This window comes from Physeter macrocephalus, chromosome 2 (genome assembly GCF_002837175.3).
Source record: "Physeter macrocephalus isolate SW-GA chromosome 2, ASM283717v5, whole genome shotgun sequence".
Lineage (NCBI taxonomy): Eukaryota > Metazoa > Chordata > Mammalia > Artiodactyla > Physeteridae > Physeter > Physeter macrocephalus.
Genome location: NC_041215.1, coordinates 120,102,028 through 120,119,636, shown reverse-complemented (window position 1 = coordinate 120,119,636; position 17,609 = coordinate 120,102,028). Strand labels below are relative to the sequence as shown.

The following is a 17,609-nucleotide window of genomic DNA, read 5'->3' as shown; positions in this document are numbered from 1 at the left end:
CAAAAACAGAAGCATGTTTTATTTCAATCCTGTTGAGGGAGTAAGAAGGATGGAACACAGAAAATGCGGGTGGGGGGAGGGGTCCTCTTTATACACACACGACATCAGGATCAACTACAAGGAACAATACCCATTTCCACCCCTCCCCCCAACTCCTACATGGGGTCCAAGGCCAGCTGAGAATAGATGGTACAAGAATTAACTATTGGCACAGTACAATGGCCAATGCACCAAAAGATGGAGAAGAGAATTTCTCAGGGAGCAAGGCCGGGCCCTCAGCTGCTTCCCCAGAGGAGGGGGAATGAGAAAACTTTGGCTCAGCAGGAAGGCGGTTGGCAAAAATCAGGATTACCCTAGCTGGACTCTCCAGGTCAAAACTATGGGCTGAAGGGAGTCAAGACATTTATCCAGTCCATATAGAAAGCCGTTCTATGCTTTCTCCAAGACCTCTTCTCTTCAGGCTTGCGATTAGTGAGAGCTGGCCTGGTTCTCCTCTTCATTTTGGAAAGCAGGGGAATAAGTGCTTATCCTACCCTTCCTACATCTAGGCTACTTAATTACTACTTTCTTGGCTCTAAAGAGACAGAAGCCAACTAACAAGCCAGCTCCCTTTGTGAAAGTCGGCTTGAAAGAGCCCTTGGGTTGGCAAAACTGCCCCTGCAAAGGTTTCTCTGAGCCTGCCCCTTATAAACCCTCCCCAAACGTATTCAGGGACACCCCTTCAATCATGTGAGATGTGGACCAAAAATACTTGGTCTCTCTCTATTTGGGTTAATAATCCCATCTTTGACTGGAGATGGGGATTAGAGACAGAGAAAGCAGGTGATGGCAGGAGGAAGGACTGGGGGAAAGCAAGGCAGTTTACACTGCAGATTCAAGCCTCTGGATTGTGAATAGAGTCACCTAAAGCTCCAGAGAAGGAAGGGGGATTCTCTGACACAATATGAAAAAGTGTAAAATATTTTAGTGGCAACCCTGTAATTCCCATAGACCAAAAGGGAATGTGTCATTAAAAAAAAAAAAAAAAAAAAAAAAAAGATGGAATAAGTGAGCAAGCAGAGTCCAGCCCTCTATCTTAAATCTGAATAAAATTAACTCATTCAGCTAATACTGCTTCAAGTACAATCATGAAGACAGATGGAACTGTAGATTCACACTAGGGCAAAGAATAGGATCAAGTAGCCTATCATCTTAAGCACAGACACCTCCCTTTTAAAAGTCATCTAGAAAATATCTTTGAGGACTTGAATTGAAGGTGACGTCCACCATCTCCTCTCCTCCCCCAATACAATACCCTTCCAGGACAGCCTGATGAATTAAGACGTCTGTTTTAAGTTTAATAGGAGGGAAGTGAAGAAGGGGAAAGCACGGAGATTTGGAAATGCTAGCAGCTAAAGCCAAAAGCAAGGTTAAGGTCCTTATGGCATCCAGAACTAGGGGTAAAAGAATGGGAAAGGGAAAGGAAACAGGCGGTGGGTTCCTGCTGTCCTTTGGCTTTATATCCTTCCTCTGCCTCCCATTCCTCCCAACAGCTCATGCAGCTATTGGCCTGCTAGAGGGGATGTAATGCCCAGACCAACTTTTTATTGAGCTTACGCAGCTAACAGACTTGTAAACAGTACCAACTGACAAAGTTTTGCTGAATATTACAGCTTGTGTCCACTAAATACACCTCTCTCTGAGATTAAAAACAAAAAACCAAAGTAAACAGACAATGAGAGAGAGGATGAAGAGACACATCTTGAGTCTTCCAGGAAGGCAAAATAAGAAAACGCCACATGGCTTGGTCCCAGGTGTTCACCATGCCTAGAGTTCTGCTGCTGTCACCACTGTCTCCCCTCCCTGCCAGTGGCTGGGTAGAGGTGAGGGAGAACGGTCATCTTGGGCATGCTGCAAATACAGCATTTGCTGGTGTTGACACCCTCCTTGGCTGTGGTGGCAGAACACTGTGTCAGGAGCCCGTTTCCTGGGAGCAGCAGAGGGAGCCCAGGTCCTCAAGGCAGCCTGATGGCAGCTCATACACCTCAGCAGGGGTACTGTGCCCCTTTTCTCCAGTGCAGTTCAGCATTGAGGTCGTCTATTCCCAGTCAGCGATAAAACCTGAGCTGTATTCCTCATAGGTTCCCCCTCCCCTCCCCAACTTGGGGGAGTAGTGGGAGGGGACGGGGGAGGATCACTGAGGGGGCAGGGGGATACCCCGGGGATCGGTGACCTGGCCCTCTTGCAGGTTCTTCACGAGTTGTGCAAGCCAGCGTTTAGTGGTGGTGTCATCTTTTAGCACCTGGGCAAAGGTCGTGTCCTTCAGCTGGTCAGGGAGGCACTGCCTGAGTGCTTCACGTGCCCTACATCAGAAACAAACAAACCAACCAGGGAGACCAAACAAATAAACCCACATCTGGGGGACAGGGAAGAGCCCTTTTCTTAGATATAAATACATAGAATCCTGGGAATCTATGGTTCTGTCAAGGTACTTTAAGAAGCCATTAAAATTCTTTAAAGCTTATGTTAGGCATAGGCTCAGATTGCTCCAGGATCTGTTGTCTGCAAACATTTTCAGAACGATGCCCCAATGTAGAATTTTGTGACAAAGCAAATGGAATAAAATGGTGCAATAATTTACTTCAATTCAAACTGCTTTCTGATTACACTAAACATTGTCATAATACTCATGTTGGAAATATATGGATTATAGTAAAATCAGTACATTAACAGGCGATATGACCTGACTCATGGTATGATAAATTAATGAACTTTAAATTGATATAAATTTGTGTCTTTCCAAAAACAGCTTCAGTTTTATAGTTAAAACCCTTAATAAGAGATGAGCAGTAAAAACAAAACTATGGTAACATTATTATCAGATGAACTTTTAAATGTTTCATTTACTTTAAAATATGACGGGTAAAAGTCAAATCTGAAAACTCAAAAAGGTAAATGTTAACTATTTATAAGGCTGTTTTTAAAAAAAAGTTATAGCTTTTGTACTCAGCCTAGTTTCTTTGTACAAGGAGAGCTTTAAATAAACATATTTTCAAACTTTGGTGAAAACAGGAACCACTAAAGAACAGGACAAAATGGTCAAAGAAATAGTTAGGGCTTAAATAACCTCAGTGGCAGGAGGCTGAGTTCACATTAAATCAAGTTATCCTCATTCCTAAGAACACAGAAATCAACCCATTATGTGGTTTAGCAGAATCTGAGCAAGTGGCTTTCAGCATGAATTATGAATTTACAAAGCAAAAGGTCAAATATTTCTAAAACGAATTGCATCTACAATGTATGATTTCTGGCAGAAAGATTACGAACATAGGGAGATAAAATAATTAGCTCAAGTACTTTACAGGAAGAGAACTGGAAATATAATTCAAGAGCCCTCTGGGCCTGTTCCTTTCTTAAGCAACCTTTGAAAGTATACTTTTCTTTCTGACCACCTGGAGTAGCAACAGAAAGCTCAAACCACAGGAGTAATGTATCATAAGATTCACTGTCTGAACTCTCTGGAATTTTAGAGTAGGGTACGGAGTTCTAGTGGGGAGATAAAACTCTGATGGATTTTTAAATTCAGCACTTCAGATTTTAAAAGGAATTAATCAAGGTCTGTCTCAGACAAGCTAAATATAGTTTTATCCCTTCCCTGTCCTAAAGACATATGAGCTGTGCCATGAGATGGGGCAACTGCTCACCAGAGTATTTCCCCTGAAATACTCACCAGAGTATTTAAGTCCTATAAATCTTATAAATGTTTACCTGGGATTATCTGAGAGTCGAAGGTAACATCTTACTACATGCTTCAGCAAACGGGCGGAAGGCTCTTTGGATAGCTGCAGGACCATCTTACCCTGTTTCCCCCAAAACGAGGTGGGATAGGAAAAAAACACACAAAACACAAAATAATCCTAGTTGATATCAGAGATCAGATATTGCAAGAACTGTTATACAAGATTCCACAGTTGTTATTTCTAGTTGGGAGACTGAAGCAGCTCAGTGTTGACTGCAAAGCGACTAAGCTGTGTGATCAGAAGCAGTTACAAAGAAGGCAAATGAGAGAACTCACCAAGATCATGGCAACATGGGAGAAACGCTCGTATGTCTGACATATATAAGCCAAACCAGTGTCATCTAAGAGGATCTTCTGGAGGATAAATGTGGCAACCTGGAGTAAAACAAAATTAAGGAGTCCAAAATGTTGCTCAGACTTGTCTTCCAACTGTCTACTCTTCTCCCAGGAATAACCATAAGCAGAAAACTAAGCAAATATCCTTGCATTCTATATAACTTACTTGACGAGACATGCATAGTACAAAAAAATTAATAAATATTACCATATTGAACATTTACTATGTGCTGGAATTTTTCCTTAAGCCATAACATGCCTTATCTTATTTTCACAACAAACCTATGAGGTAGGTACCATTGTTATTCTCATTTTACATAAAAGGTAGGTAATTATCAGAGTCTTAAAAACAGAGAGACTGTCTCAGTTACTGAACACCTACTATGTGCCAGGTATAACTGTTAATCAATAACTTGCCAGGTTAAGGTCCCAAGTGACAAAGCTACTAACTCACAGAGTTGAGATCCAAACCTACTTAAACACAGAGCCTCTTCCCTTTTCCATGGGCCAAGATGATTTTAGCAATTCAGCTATGCCTCATCTCTTCCAAATGAGTTAGGTAAAGCTTTTCTTATTCTTAAAAGATCTTAAAGAAAATAAGACTTTTAAGCCTCCCTTTGAAAATTGTTCCAACAGTAATAAAGAATATACTCACTTTAAGCTCATTAACTCTTACATAGATGGGATTAAAAAAATACTAGTTTAATTCAAGTCAAATGATTATTATAATGATTCTCTTCCTCAGCTGCTCTTCAGAATCAACTGTGGGAATTGTTTGTTTTATTTTACTGTTTTACTGGGGTATAACATTGTGGTTGGCTAAATAATGGACCCCAAAGATATCTAGGTCCTAATCACCAAACCCTGGGGATGCTACTTTATATGGCAAAAGGACTTTACAGATGTGAGTAAGTTAAGAATCTTAGGGGAAGATTAATCATCTTGGATTATCCAGGTGGGCCCTAAATATAATCATCACAAGTGTCCTTGTAAGAGGAAAGTGGAGGGAAATTTGACAATAGAGGAGAATGTGATGTGACAGAAGCAGAGAGAGATTTGAACATGCTACACTGCTGGCTTTGAAGATGGAAGAGGGGGCAGTGAGCCAAGAAATGCAATTCTAAAAGCTGGAGAAGTCAAGGAAAGGGACTCTCTCCTAGAGCTTCCAGAGGGAATGTTGCCCTTACTGACACCCTGACTTTAGCTTGGTTAGACTGATTTACAGTTGCTGGCTTCCAGAACTGTAAGAGAATAAATTTGTGGTGTTTTAAGCCACCAAGCTTGTGGCAATCTGTTATAGCAGCAATAAGAAACTAATACAAACATATACACAGTAAAATGTGTAAAGTGCACTAATCTTAAGTATATCTTGAGTAATTTTTACCTCCTACACATCTGTGAACCACAACCAGATTAAAATACAGAACATTAGGAGGCTGGATTAACACATACACAATATTATATATAAAACAGATAACCAACAAGGACCAACTGTATAGCACAGGGAACTATACTCAGTATCTTGTAATAACCTATAATGGAAGATAACGTAAAAAAAGAAAAAAAAATATGAATCACTTTGTGGTACACCCGAAACTAACACAACATTGTAAATCAACTATACTTCAATAAAAATGAAATAAAATAAAAATTTTAAATAAAATAAAATACAGAACATTTCCAGCACCCCAGAAGATTCCCTTGTGCCTTTTCCCAGTCAATATCCTTCCCTGAGAGGTAATCACTATTCTGATTTATCCTCACTGACTGTTCTTGCCCATTCTTAAATTTCACATACATATATGACTCATTTGGTATGAAATCATATATATCTGGCTTCTTTCACTTGACATAATATCAGCCACGTTGCATGTATCAGCAGTTCATGCTTCTTAACTATTGTGTAGTTTATTTTGTAACTATACTACAATTTATCCTTCATGAGTAAAAATGCTATAAATACTCCTATGTATGTTTTGATGCCCATGAGTGCTTTTTTTTTTTTTTTTTGCCATGCTGTGTGGCTTGTGGGATCTTAGTTCTCTGCCCAGAGATCGAACCTGGGCCCTTGGCAGTGAAAGCGTGGAGTCCTAACCACTGGCCCGCCAGGGAATTCCCGAGAGCTCATTTTTCTTGGGTATATATTTTTGGGTGATAGGGTAGGTTTATGTTTATAGTGGATACTGCCAAACAACTTTCCAAAATAACAGCTTTCCAAAATAATTATACTATACACTCACCCAGGGGGATTTTTTAAAAAACACAAATGTCCATACTTTATCACCCTGCAGAACAGTTCAGTAGGTCAGATATGGGACCCGGACATTGATGTTTTAAAAACACTTCACAGGGACTTCTCTGGTGGTCCAGTGGTTAAGAATCCACCTTCCAATGCAGGCAATGTGGGTTCGATCCCTGGTCGGGGAACTAAGATCCCACATGCCACGGGGCAACTAACCCCAGGTGCCGCCACTACTGAGCCCAGGTGCCGCCACTACTGAGCCCACGTGCCACAACTAAAGAGAAGCCCGCTTGCTGCAACGAAAGAGCCTGTGTGCCGCAACTAAGACCCAACACAGCCAAAAAAACACACAAAAAAACAACAAAAAAACCCCCAAAGAAACAAAAACACTTACACGTGATCATGCCACACAGCTCTGACTGAGAACCTCTGCTTTACTGGGTGTCTACTATGGCAAGGCGTTTAACTAAGCATTGTACATAAAAAGTGAACACAACGAGGTGTCTGCTTGCATGGAGCAAAAGAAGAAAGACTTGCCAGGAAGTGACTACAAACCATAAAATGTAGGATAGGAGAAGTATTCTACTTGAAGTGTAAAGGTCAATGGGAACATCTACACATCAAGGATGAATTAATTCTAGTAATGGGCAAGGAATGTAAATAGGGGAGGGATCATTAGGATGGGGGCTCCTGGAAGAAATGTCACTAAAGAAGAAATGAATCTTTTTCTGTCCCAGCCATAAGAAGCCAACTTGAAAAAACCCTATTCATAGGCAACTATGAATAAAAAATGACAGAATACAGTTGTAACCATTCCAATCCGGTCCCGGAAAGCCACTGAAATTAACAAAAGGAATAAAATTAAGGAACAAATGAGAGAAGAAAAGCATGAATAGGGACTTCCCTGGTGACGCAGTGGTTAAGAATCCGCCTGCCAATGCAGGGGACACGGGTTCGACCCCCAGTCCGGGAAGATCCCACATGCCGCGGAGCACCTAAGCCCGGGAGACACAACTACTGAGCCTGCGCTCTAGAGCCCACGAGCCACAACTACTGAAGCCTGCGCGCCTAGAGCCCGTGTTCCACAACAAGAGAAGCCACTGCAATGAGAAGCCCGTGCACTGCAACGAAGGGTAGTCCCGGCTCACCGCAACTAGAGAAAGCCTGCTCACAGCAACGAAGACTCAATGCAGCCAAAAATAAATAAATAAATAAATAAATTTATTTTTTAAAAAAGAAAGAAAAGCATGAACATAGATCACATGTCACTTATTCTTTATGTGTTAGTAAAAAATCGAAGACAGAGGTTTAAATCCTCCCTAACACACACACCCTAGATGGCAGGCTGGGTGGAAAAGTATTCAGAGGTAAAATACTTGACTTAAAAGCTGCCAACCTCAGCTCATAACATCTCTCTTTCCATCTATTATTTTTAAACAAATGGCAATCTTGGATAAAAAGACGCCCACAGGGAAACTTCTACAGAGACATACCCTACACAGGGGTAACAAGTAATACTTATCTGCATTTTCAAGGAAACTGAAGAGAATGTGGACTTTAAAAAACATTTTAAAAAATTCAAAGAACGTAAAAAATTCAAAGAAGAGCTGAAAGGACAGGAGAAGTGAGAGGCAGAGACTAGAGAAAAAAAATTAATACAAAATTAAACTGCTACAAGTATACACAGAATATTTCTGGAAGGATTCTACAAGAAAGTAGTAATACTGGTTACCACTGGGGAGAAGAACTGAGAGGCTATGGTAGGAGACTTACATTTGTTTGTATACCCATTTGTAGTAGCATTTGAATTTTTACTTTATTTGTATTGTGTATTCAAAACAAAAAAAATTTAAATCATTACATCTGCTTACGTCCAACTCAGCAATAAGTATTTACCAAATTAAAAATTAGAGTGACTAGTCCAGTCAATGTGACTAGACATACTTTGGAAGCAGAGGTAAGATATTGCTAAAAATAGTCAGCAACATGGAAAAGTAGCCTTGAGAAAAATCATCTTCCAGAAAAAAATTCTGATATAAGATTATCAAATGATGGACTTCCCTGGTGGTCCAGTGGTTAAGAATCCGCCTGCCAAGGCAGGGGACATAGGTTCAATTCCTGGTCTGGGAAGATCCCACATGCCGCAGGGCAACTAAGCCTGTGTGCCACAACTACTGAGCCTGTGCTCTAGAGCCCATGAGCCACAACTACTGAGCCCACGTGCCACAACTACTGAAGCCCGCACAGCTAGAGCCTGTGCTCCACAACAAGAGAAGCCACCACAATGAGAAGCCCACACACTGCAATGAAGAGTAGCCCCTGCTCGCCACAACTAGAGAAAGCCTGCACGCAGCAACGAAGACCCAGCGCAGCCAAAGGAAAAAAATTATCAAATGAACTTAAAAATTATAAAAGAAGCTTATAGATACCACACAGAAAAAGCAAGTTCACCAATGAAAGGAAAATATTAGGCTGACCTAAGATTTCACTACAACATTCAATACCAGAAGACAACAGGGCTATGGCAATGGAGTTCTGAGATGGAAAATAGAGGTTAAGAATTTATACCAGTCACATTATCGTCCATGGTTAAAGTGCAAAGTAGGCAGAAGCTCAAGTATATATACACTTGATTATGCATAAAAAAATGTCTGGAATAATACACCTGTGTAGTGAGAAGTGGGTACAGATGAAAGGGAGAAATTTAGTGTTTTAACATGATATTCTTCTGACGGGTCTGGGTTTTAAAATCATCATTATGTAACAATTTTTATTTAAAAGAGAAAAAACATTCATGAAAGTTTCAAAAAACCTGAAGGGAGACAGAAAATGATAACCATGAAGAAGTAGCCCAAGAGTCAACAATACAGAATCTAATTAAGATAAAAACACACACCGTTTTAGAAAGTTCACTTCCAGATTCCATAATGCGCAAACACAAAGGGATAATTTCTGTTGTCAGTAAAAAGTTGATTACTTCCTGCTCATCTGTTTTCACCAGGGCCCCTAAAGAAAATATGGACAAATAAAATTATTTCAGAGTCAGGGTTTCCAACTAAAATTGTTCATCCAGCTAGTTGTGGAACTTAACATACAACACAAACTGTGGTTTACAAAAAAAAAAGAGGAAGATAAGCACAGGTTGACTGTTATCAGTCAACACTAAAAGATCAGGTACCAAGTTTGGTCTATCATATAGTTAGCATCAGTTTAGCTATCTAAATAATTTTTCTATCACTCTTGGTAGGCATTCATACAATAATATCACCATCTCTTCTCCATATATCTTAGGTAAGAGAAAAGACATCAGTATTAAAGCACATTCCCAGGTAGCAAAGAAATGATGTCAGTCTGAATCCTACTTCACAATAGGCATAAGCAAACATTACTTCCTGGTTATTTAATTGCCCCTCTTTTCCCGAAGAGCACAAACACTGTAGGGCATACCTAAACAAGAAACACATACACCTGGATTCCAATTCTGGTTCCACAACTAGTTTACCTAAGTTTGACAAAGTTACCTTTCCTTTGCAAGCCTCTGTTTCTTTATAAAATAAGAGTTGGACCAATGATTTCTAAAATTCATCCCAATTCTATTACTCTGTTGGTTTCTAAACTTACACCACTGACCGAGTGACAGACACAGTTCACTGATATCCTCTCCATTCTGCATACAAGGATGCAGAGTCCCATTAAACAAATGACTGTTCCCTGAGCTGCCCAACGCGTCACTAGCTTTTATATGAAAGGCCTTAGTTAACTGGACCTGTAATAACTAAAGTCAATCACTTCAGGAGAGAGTAATATCATTTACTTTAACCAGAACTGACAATCTACAAATGCTACATCTCTAAACAGCACATACCATACTTTACTAACATGGCCTGCTGCAGATGTCAGATTATTATCTCACTTAGATTTTTTACATGTAGGTCTAAAATCCATTTTGTTAATTTTGTATAGAGTACAAGGTATAGATCATGGTTCACTGCTTTACATATGGATATCCAATTGTTCCAGGACGATTTATTGAAAAAGACTATCCTTTCTTCACTAAATTCTCTTTGCAGCTTTGTCAAAAATCCAATTGACCATAATTGTGTGGGTCTACCTCTGTACTCTCCATTCTGCTCTACAAGTCTATCTTTTCTCCAATACCACAGTGTCTTGACTCTGTAGTTTTCCAGTAGGTCTGGAAATCAGGTAGTATATGTCTTCCAACTTTATGCTTCTTTTTAAAAAAATGCATATTCTAGTTCATTTGTCTTTCCAGATAAAATTTTAGAATCACCTTGTCAATTTCCATAAAAAAAATCCTACTGGGATTTTGTTAGAATTGCTCTAACTCTATATATCATCTGAGGGAGAATGACATCTTAATGACATCTTAACAATAAACCAATTGATGAATATGGTATATCTCTGCATTTATTTAGGTTTTGATTTCTTTTGTCCTTGTTTTATAGCTTTTAGCTATAGACTTTGCACATGTTTTGTAAGACTTACACCCAAGTTTTTCACGTTTTGGTGAAATTTCAATTTCTAACTGTTTAGTGCAAGCACACAAAAATGTAATTGATTTTTGTATACTAACTCTAAATCTTACAACCTTGTTAAACTCACTAGTTCTAGTAGCTTTTTTCTGTAGATTCTTCAAGACTTTTCAATGCAGTTAATCATGTTGTGTGTGAATAGTTTTACTTTTTCTTTTCTTTAAAAAATTTTTTATTGAAGTATAGTTTCTGTACAATACTGTACAAGTTACAGGTATACAATATAGTGATTCACAATTTTTAAAGATTATACTCCATTTATAGTTATAAAATGTAGCCAATATTTTATTTTTTCCATTCTAATTTGTATGCCCTTTATGTTTTTTCTCTTGCCTTATTGTACCAGTAAGGATATCCAGGATGAGAATGAATAAGACTGGTGAGAATGAACATCCTTGCCTTGTTTTCAATCTTAGGGGGACAACATTCAGTTTTTCACATTACCTATGATCTTAACTGAAGGGTTTTGTTTTTGTTTTTGTACTTTATCATGTTGAGGAAGTTCCCCTCTATTCCTGCTTTGCTGGAGTTTTTATCACAAATGGATACTGAATTCTGTCAAAGGCTGTTTTCCTAAACTACAGAAAAGATCACATGATTTTTCATCTTTAGTCTGTGGATATGGTCAATCGTAATGGCTGATTTTTTTTTTTTTTTTTTTTAATGGCTGATTTTTGAAAGCTGAACCAGAATGATTTCCTGGGATAAAACCCACGTGGTCATTATGATCCTTTTTACATGTTGTTGGATTTGATTTGTTACCATTTTGTTGAGAATTTCTGCATCTGTGTTCATGAGGGATACTGGCCTATAGTCTTCTTACTTCTTTTTCTGTTTTTATTATCAGAGTAATGCTGCACTCACCAAGAGTTGAGAAGCCTCCTCTCCATGTTATGGAAAAGTTTTTAAAAGAATTTGTATTATTTCTTCTTTAAGTTTTTGGTAGAATTAACCAGTTGAAACCATCTGGGCCTAGAGTTTTCTATGTTGGAAGGTTTTTAACTACAAAAACTATTCAGCTTATATCTCTTTTTTTTTTTTTTTTTGAGTGCACTCTGCCAGACCGTATTTTTCAAAGAATTTGTGTATTTCACCTAGGTTGTCAAATTTATGGACAAAGAGTTATTAGCAGTATTATCTTATTATCCTTTTAATTGTCTGTAGAGTCTTTTACAATGCACCCCCTTTCATTTATGATATTTGTAACTTGTAAGACACCTCTTTTTTTATCAGTCTGTCTGGATAGAGGTTTATTAATTTTATTGATTTTTTTCAATAAAAAATTGGAGTGGATGAAATGGGTGAAGGTGGTTAAAAGGTATAAATTTCTAGTTATAAGATAAATAAGTCCCAGGGGTATAATGTACAGCATGGTGACCACAGTAACAATACAGTATTGTATGTTTGAAAGCTTCTAAGAGAAATCTTAAAAAGTTAGAGATCGTCGGGCTTCCCTGGTGGCGCAGTGGTTGAGGATCCGCCTGCTGATGCAGGGGACACGGGTTCATGCCCCGGTCCGGGAAGATCCCACATGCCGCGGAGCGGCTGGGCCCATGAGCCATGGTTACTGAGCCTGTGCGTCTGGAGCCTGTGCTCCGCAACGGGAGAGGCCACAACAGTGAGAGGCCCGCGTACCACAAAAAGTTAGAGATCGTAAAAAGTTCTCATCGCAAGGAAAAACAATGTTGTCTATGTGTGATGATGGATATTAACTAAACTTACTGTACTGATCATTTTGCAATATATACATATACCAAATCATGCTGTATACCAAAAACGAATACAATGTTATATGTCAATTATATCTCAAAAAAACAAAACAAAAAAACCCTGCTTTTGGTTTCACTGATTTTATGTATTGATTTTCTTTTCACATTTTCATTGATATCTAGTCTTTATTATTTCCTTCCTTCTGTTTGCTCTGGTTTAATTTGCTCCTTTTTCTAGTTTCTTAAATAAAAGCTTAGCTCACTGATTGAAGACATCTCTTTCTTTCTAGTATAAGCATTTAATGTTACAAATTTCCCTCTAAGCCCTGCTTTAAGCTGCATCCTACAAATTTTGATATGTTGTATTTTTAATTTTACTCCGTTTCAAGTATTTTCTAATCTATGTTATGTATCACTTCATTTATATTCAAACTTGTCTGATAACCCTTGAACTGCAGGAAAAAGTTTAGGCCCAAACATTCACCTTCTGCTTGTTCTCTTAATGACTTGGGAGAAACTGAGTTTCTAAAAATATATGCTAGGGTAGACAACTGGCTTAATACCATCCAAGTACTGTTTCCACCCCCCACCACTGTCAACATTTACCCTAACAACACGTAAGTGCATCATCCAACCACAGTAGTAAAAAAAAACAGCAGAAGTAGGATGATATGAATTAGAATAATGAATACAAGTGTTTTCTTTTGGCTGGAATCATGTTGATGTTTTAAATCCTACACGAGACTTCTTATATCTTACAAGCTGGAAAGAATATATTGGGAAAAAAGTTTCTAATTAGAGTACCACTTGGGAGAAGATGTAAAAAACAATAACATTTATTTGGAGTATAACAGTTACTCCTTAAAAGTAGAATAAAATGTTTCTCAGAAATACCAAACTTTTAAATTATACTTCCTGATTCATGGTTTATAAACATAAGGATGTGAACACAGGTTGAACATAAAAATAATAACCAGGCTTCCCTAGTGGCGCAGTGGTTGAGAGTCCGCCTGCCGATGCAGGGGATACGGGTTCGTGCCCCGGTCTGGGAAGATCCCACATGTCGGGGAGCGGCTGGGCCCGTGAGCCATGGCCGCTGAGCCTGCGCGTCCGGAGCCTGTGCTCTGCAACGGGAGAGGCCACAACAGCGAGAGGCCCGCGTACAGCAAAATAATAATAATAATAATAACCAAATGAAACAAAGTTTCTATAACTGATGTTCTTATTATTTGGTTAGTATGTTGAGCAAAAACTATGAGAAAAAAACACTGAAAAAAGGAAGGGCAATTTAGGAAAGAAATCTTCTTGAATGTATTTACATTTCACAAATCTAAAGATTTTACTACCTAGGAGTCTAAGATCTGAAATAGCTGATATATTATTTTCTTGAGTAAAAAGCGTTTTAGACACATCTCCCATAATAAATGTACATGGAAACATTAATTTGAGCATGCAAAAATTCAACGAGGTAAAACAGAAGGTAAATCCCTGGAATTATAGGAGAACAGTTCAGAAGTGAGAAAGATGAAAAATCAAACCAAGAAACAAACTCAAATTCGTATTCCTGTAATAATAATCTTTTTTTGTTAACACTCTTGTTCTTTACTTTCCCTACAACTATTAAACATTTCTACATACACACTGAATTTAATCCCAAATGTTGGGTCTTAGAGCCTTATTAAAATACTCAGAATGATACTTGGTAAGAGCAATAATGTTCTGATATTCATTTATTAGTAAAAACTAATTTATTAGACTCAACCCCGAAGACAAAAATGAATAACTGGTGAACAAAAGCTATAAAAGACCAGACAAAACACCTAAGACCACTATTATGAATGATGATGATTCCAGGCTTGCAAAACAATCCTAATAACTTACCAATAACTCCAAGACTGGTTAGCCGAAGATACTCAAAGGGACGTGTTTTGCTGACAGTGTGCAAAAAGGGGTACAAAAAAAGTGGGATGTGTGCTGCAAGAAATGCTGACCTGAAAGAAAAAAATAATCATATTCAGGGCCCAGAGTTAATTTCTAAGGATTCTGAACATTCCCAGGTGGTTAATTCTGTAAGGCCTATAACACTGCTTGACCAAGGAATCTCTAGGAAAGACTGTTACTGGTCATAAGTCTAGACCAGTGGTTCTCAGTTGGGGTGATTTTGCCCCCCCAGGGGCAATGTCTGGATATATTTTTGGTTGTCATACTGAAGGGATTGACATCCACTGGGCAGAGGCCAGGATGCTGCTAAGCATCCTACAATGCACAGGACAGTCCCCTCTTATCCTCTTATCCCCCTCCTCCCACCACAAAGACTTAATCCAGCCCAAAATGTCAATAGTGTCAAGGCTGAAAAACCCTAGCCTAGACCAATGGTTAAGAGAACACAGTTTTCCCTGTAATCAGTACCAAGTACTTTAAAAACTGATAAAATATCCAACTGCAAGTTTTAAAAAATAGGTCATAAAATGCACTTAAGGGCCCAAGAGATTCTCCTAGATGCCCTCCCTCACCTAGTTTATGAGTGAACAGTAATATTGACAGGTAGGAGCTGACAAAATCTTATAAACCAAGACAACAAAATAAAGCAGCCACTATCAAGGTTTATCTGTTATGCTTAAATACTCTTTTTTGGTTAGAGCTTTCAGATACACTAAGTATCCTAAAAACATTTTAATCTGCAGCTAATATGTTCAGCAACTAATATGGAATCAGTCTATTACTTTATATAATTTATAATTATACCTTACAGGAGAGCCAACACCCCAAAATTTTAAGAAAGTACTCTTGCATTTTTAAGTACCTAAAAGTAATTTTCTTAGCAATGTTTCTAAAGTTCTGAAAGATCAGTGTCAACCTAGCACTCAGATTTTATAAGGAAAACTTGACAAAGAGAGGAAGGGCTTTAATAAAATGACTATTAAGTGCTTTAAGGCCATAAAAGTCACAAAGCAGATTCCTGAACAGAATCTCCCCTTTCCTAATTTGTCAGATATAGCAGGAAGGCAAAATTGTCTCCATTTGAATGCCAATTCTCATTTATTACAGAGGTTGCCTAAAATCCTGTGTTAAAAAAGATTCTGAAGCCAAATCTGGCTTACTGTGTGAGAAAAAAGTGCTGAGTTCAAATACTAACTGAACTCCTACTAAATGCCATGCATTGTGCCTCACGCGTGGCACAGAGACGCCTACCATGGATTCAGGAGGGAGAAGTAGCCGTATGCCTGACCTTTCCTGAGAGGTGACCACCACTCCTTTAAAGTTCCTTGCTACCAATGGGTAAAAAGTAAATAAGACAATGGAATACTATTCAGACTTAAAAAGGAAGGAAATTCTGACATACGCTACAATATGGATGAACCTTCAGGACATTATGGTGAGTGAAAGAAGCCAATCACAAAAAGACAAATACTATAAGATTCCATTTATAACGAGGTACTCAGAATAGTCAAAATCATAGATGGAAAGCAGAATGGTAGTTGCCAGGGGCTGGGGGGCAGGGGAATGGGGTGTTATTTTTTAATGGGTATAGAGTTTAAGTTTTACAAGATGAATAGAATTATGGAAATGGATGGTGGTGATGATGGCACATTATGAATGTATTTAATACTACTGAACTGGTTACTTTAAAATGGTTCAAATGATAAATTTTACATTATTTATATTTTACCATAATTTGAAAAGGCAAAAAATTAATTATAAAAGAACATGTTAAACAATACCATATTGTTACTACACTAAAATCTGGTGAATTAGAGACGAGAAATTCTTGAGGAAAAAAAAAGTAAAAGAAGAGTCCCGAAGATCCACACCCACACGCGTGCACCCTACTGCATGACCCTCCTCTCATCATTCAGAAGTTAGGACCACATTCAATACATACCTCTACCCACACACTCATCCAAAGTATTTACCTGGTTTCTGGGTGTGATGCTACACATTGCAATAATGCCAGAGCGTTGCAAACTCTGTTAGATTGGTGTGCTGTCAAGGTGGGTGGGTTGATAGATGGATAAATATTTACAATTTCCTAAAAAATGGAAATCAGCACCAGATGAACAAGGAATAACTTTAATTCCCATGGTATGAAAGCAAACAACTTTAATTCCACATATCCTATAAGAACCAAACCATCAAAGAGAGGGAAGAAATAAACAATACTCCTAACCTTTCATCATGAATATACCTGACTGAGAATATCTAAGACATTTCTACATATATCTCTAGGAAGATCTCTATGGAGGCAACTGTGGTCAACCACACTTCCTCCTATATCCTGCATCATCTGTTGAGGCTTTCACTTGAGGGACTCATATTTATAATCCCCCACTTTTGTCAACACCCTACTTTTAGTTGTAGTGATGAGACAGCTAGCCAGAAAGTGTTAGTAAATCAACCACAGTGACTCATAGAAAAGTTTCTGGGGCTTCCCTGGTGGCGCAGTGGTTGAGAGTCCGCCTGCCGATGCAGGGGACACGGGTTCGTGCCCCGGTCCAGGAGGATCCCACATGCCGTGAAGTTGTCAACACCCTACTTCTAGTTGTAGTGATGAGACAGCTAGCCAGAAAGTGTTAGTAAATCAACCACAGTGACTCATAAAAAAGTTTCTGGGGCTTCCCTGGTGGCGCAGTGGTTGAGAGTCCGCCTGCCAATGCAGGGGACACGGGTTCGTGCCCCGGTCCAGGAGGATCCCACATGCCGTGAAGCCGCTGGGCCTGTGAGCCATGGCCGCTGAGCCTGCGTGTCTGGAGCCTGTGCTCCGCAACGGGAGAGGCCACAACAGTGAGAGGCCCGCGTACAGCAAAAAAAAAAAAAAAAAAAAATTTCTGTTTGGTCAGGTAGCAACTGCAAAAAGGGGGAGATAAGAACATGGGTATATGTGTGGGGATACGTACAAACAGCAGGGAATATATGTATTCTCTGTCGAAAGGCGATGATTTGCTGAACACAATTCCATTTATCTTTCTTTTTTTTTTTTTCTTTTTTTTTTT

General features: G+C 38.8%; 1 protein-coding gene across 1 annotated transcript in view; it reads right to left on the bottom strand.

Annotated features, from left to right (window-relative positions):
* CNOT9 (CCR4-NOT transcription complex subunit 9) overlaps positions 1-17,609 on the bottom strand; it is a 29,679-nt gene continuing 12,070 nt past the window's right edge. The window contains exons 3-8 of the mRNA XM_007121446.3: positions 16,533-16,648; positions 14,500-14,609; positions 9,253-9,362; positions 4,055-4,153; positions 3,748-3,839; positions 1-2,342 (exon numbers count right to left, since the gene is read on the bottom strand). Coding sequence (XP_007121508.1) covers positions 2,174-2,342; positions 3,748-3,839; positions 4,055-4,153; positions 9,253-9,362; positions 14,500-14,609; positions 16,533-16,648 — 696 coding nt within the window. The 3' untranslated portion in view covers positions 1-2,173. The remainder of the gene's footprint in view (positions 2,343-3,747; positions 3,840-4,054; positions 4,154-9,252; positions 9,363-14,499; positions 14,610-16,532; positions 16,649-17,609) is intronic.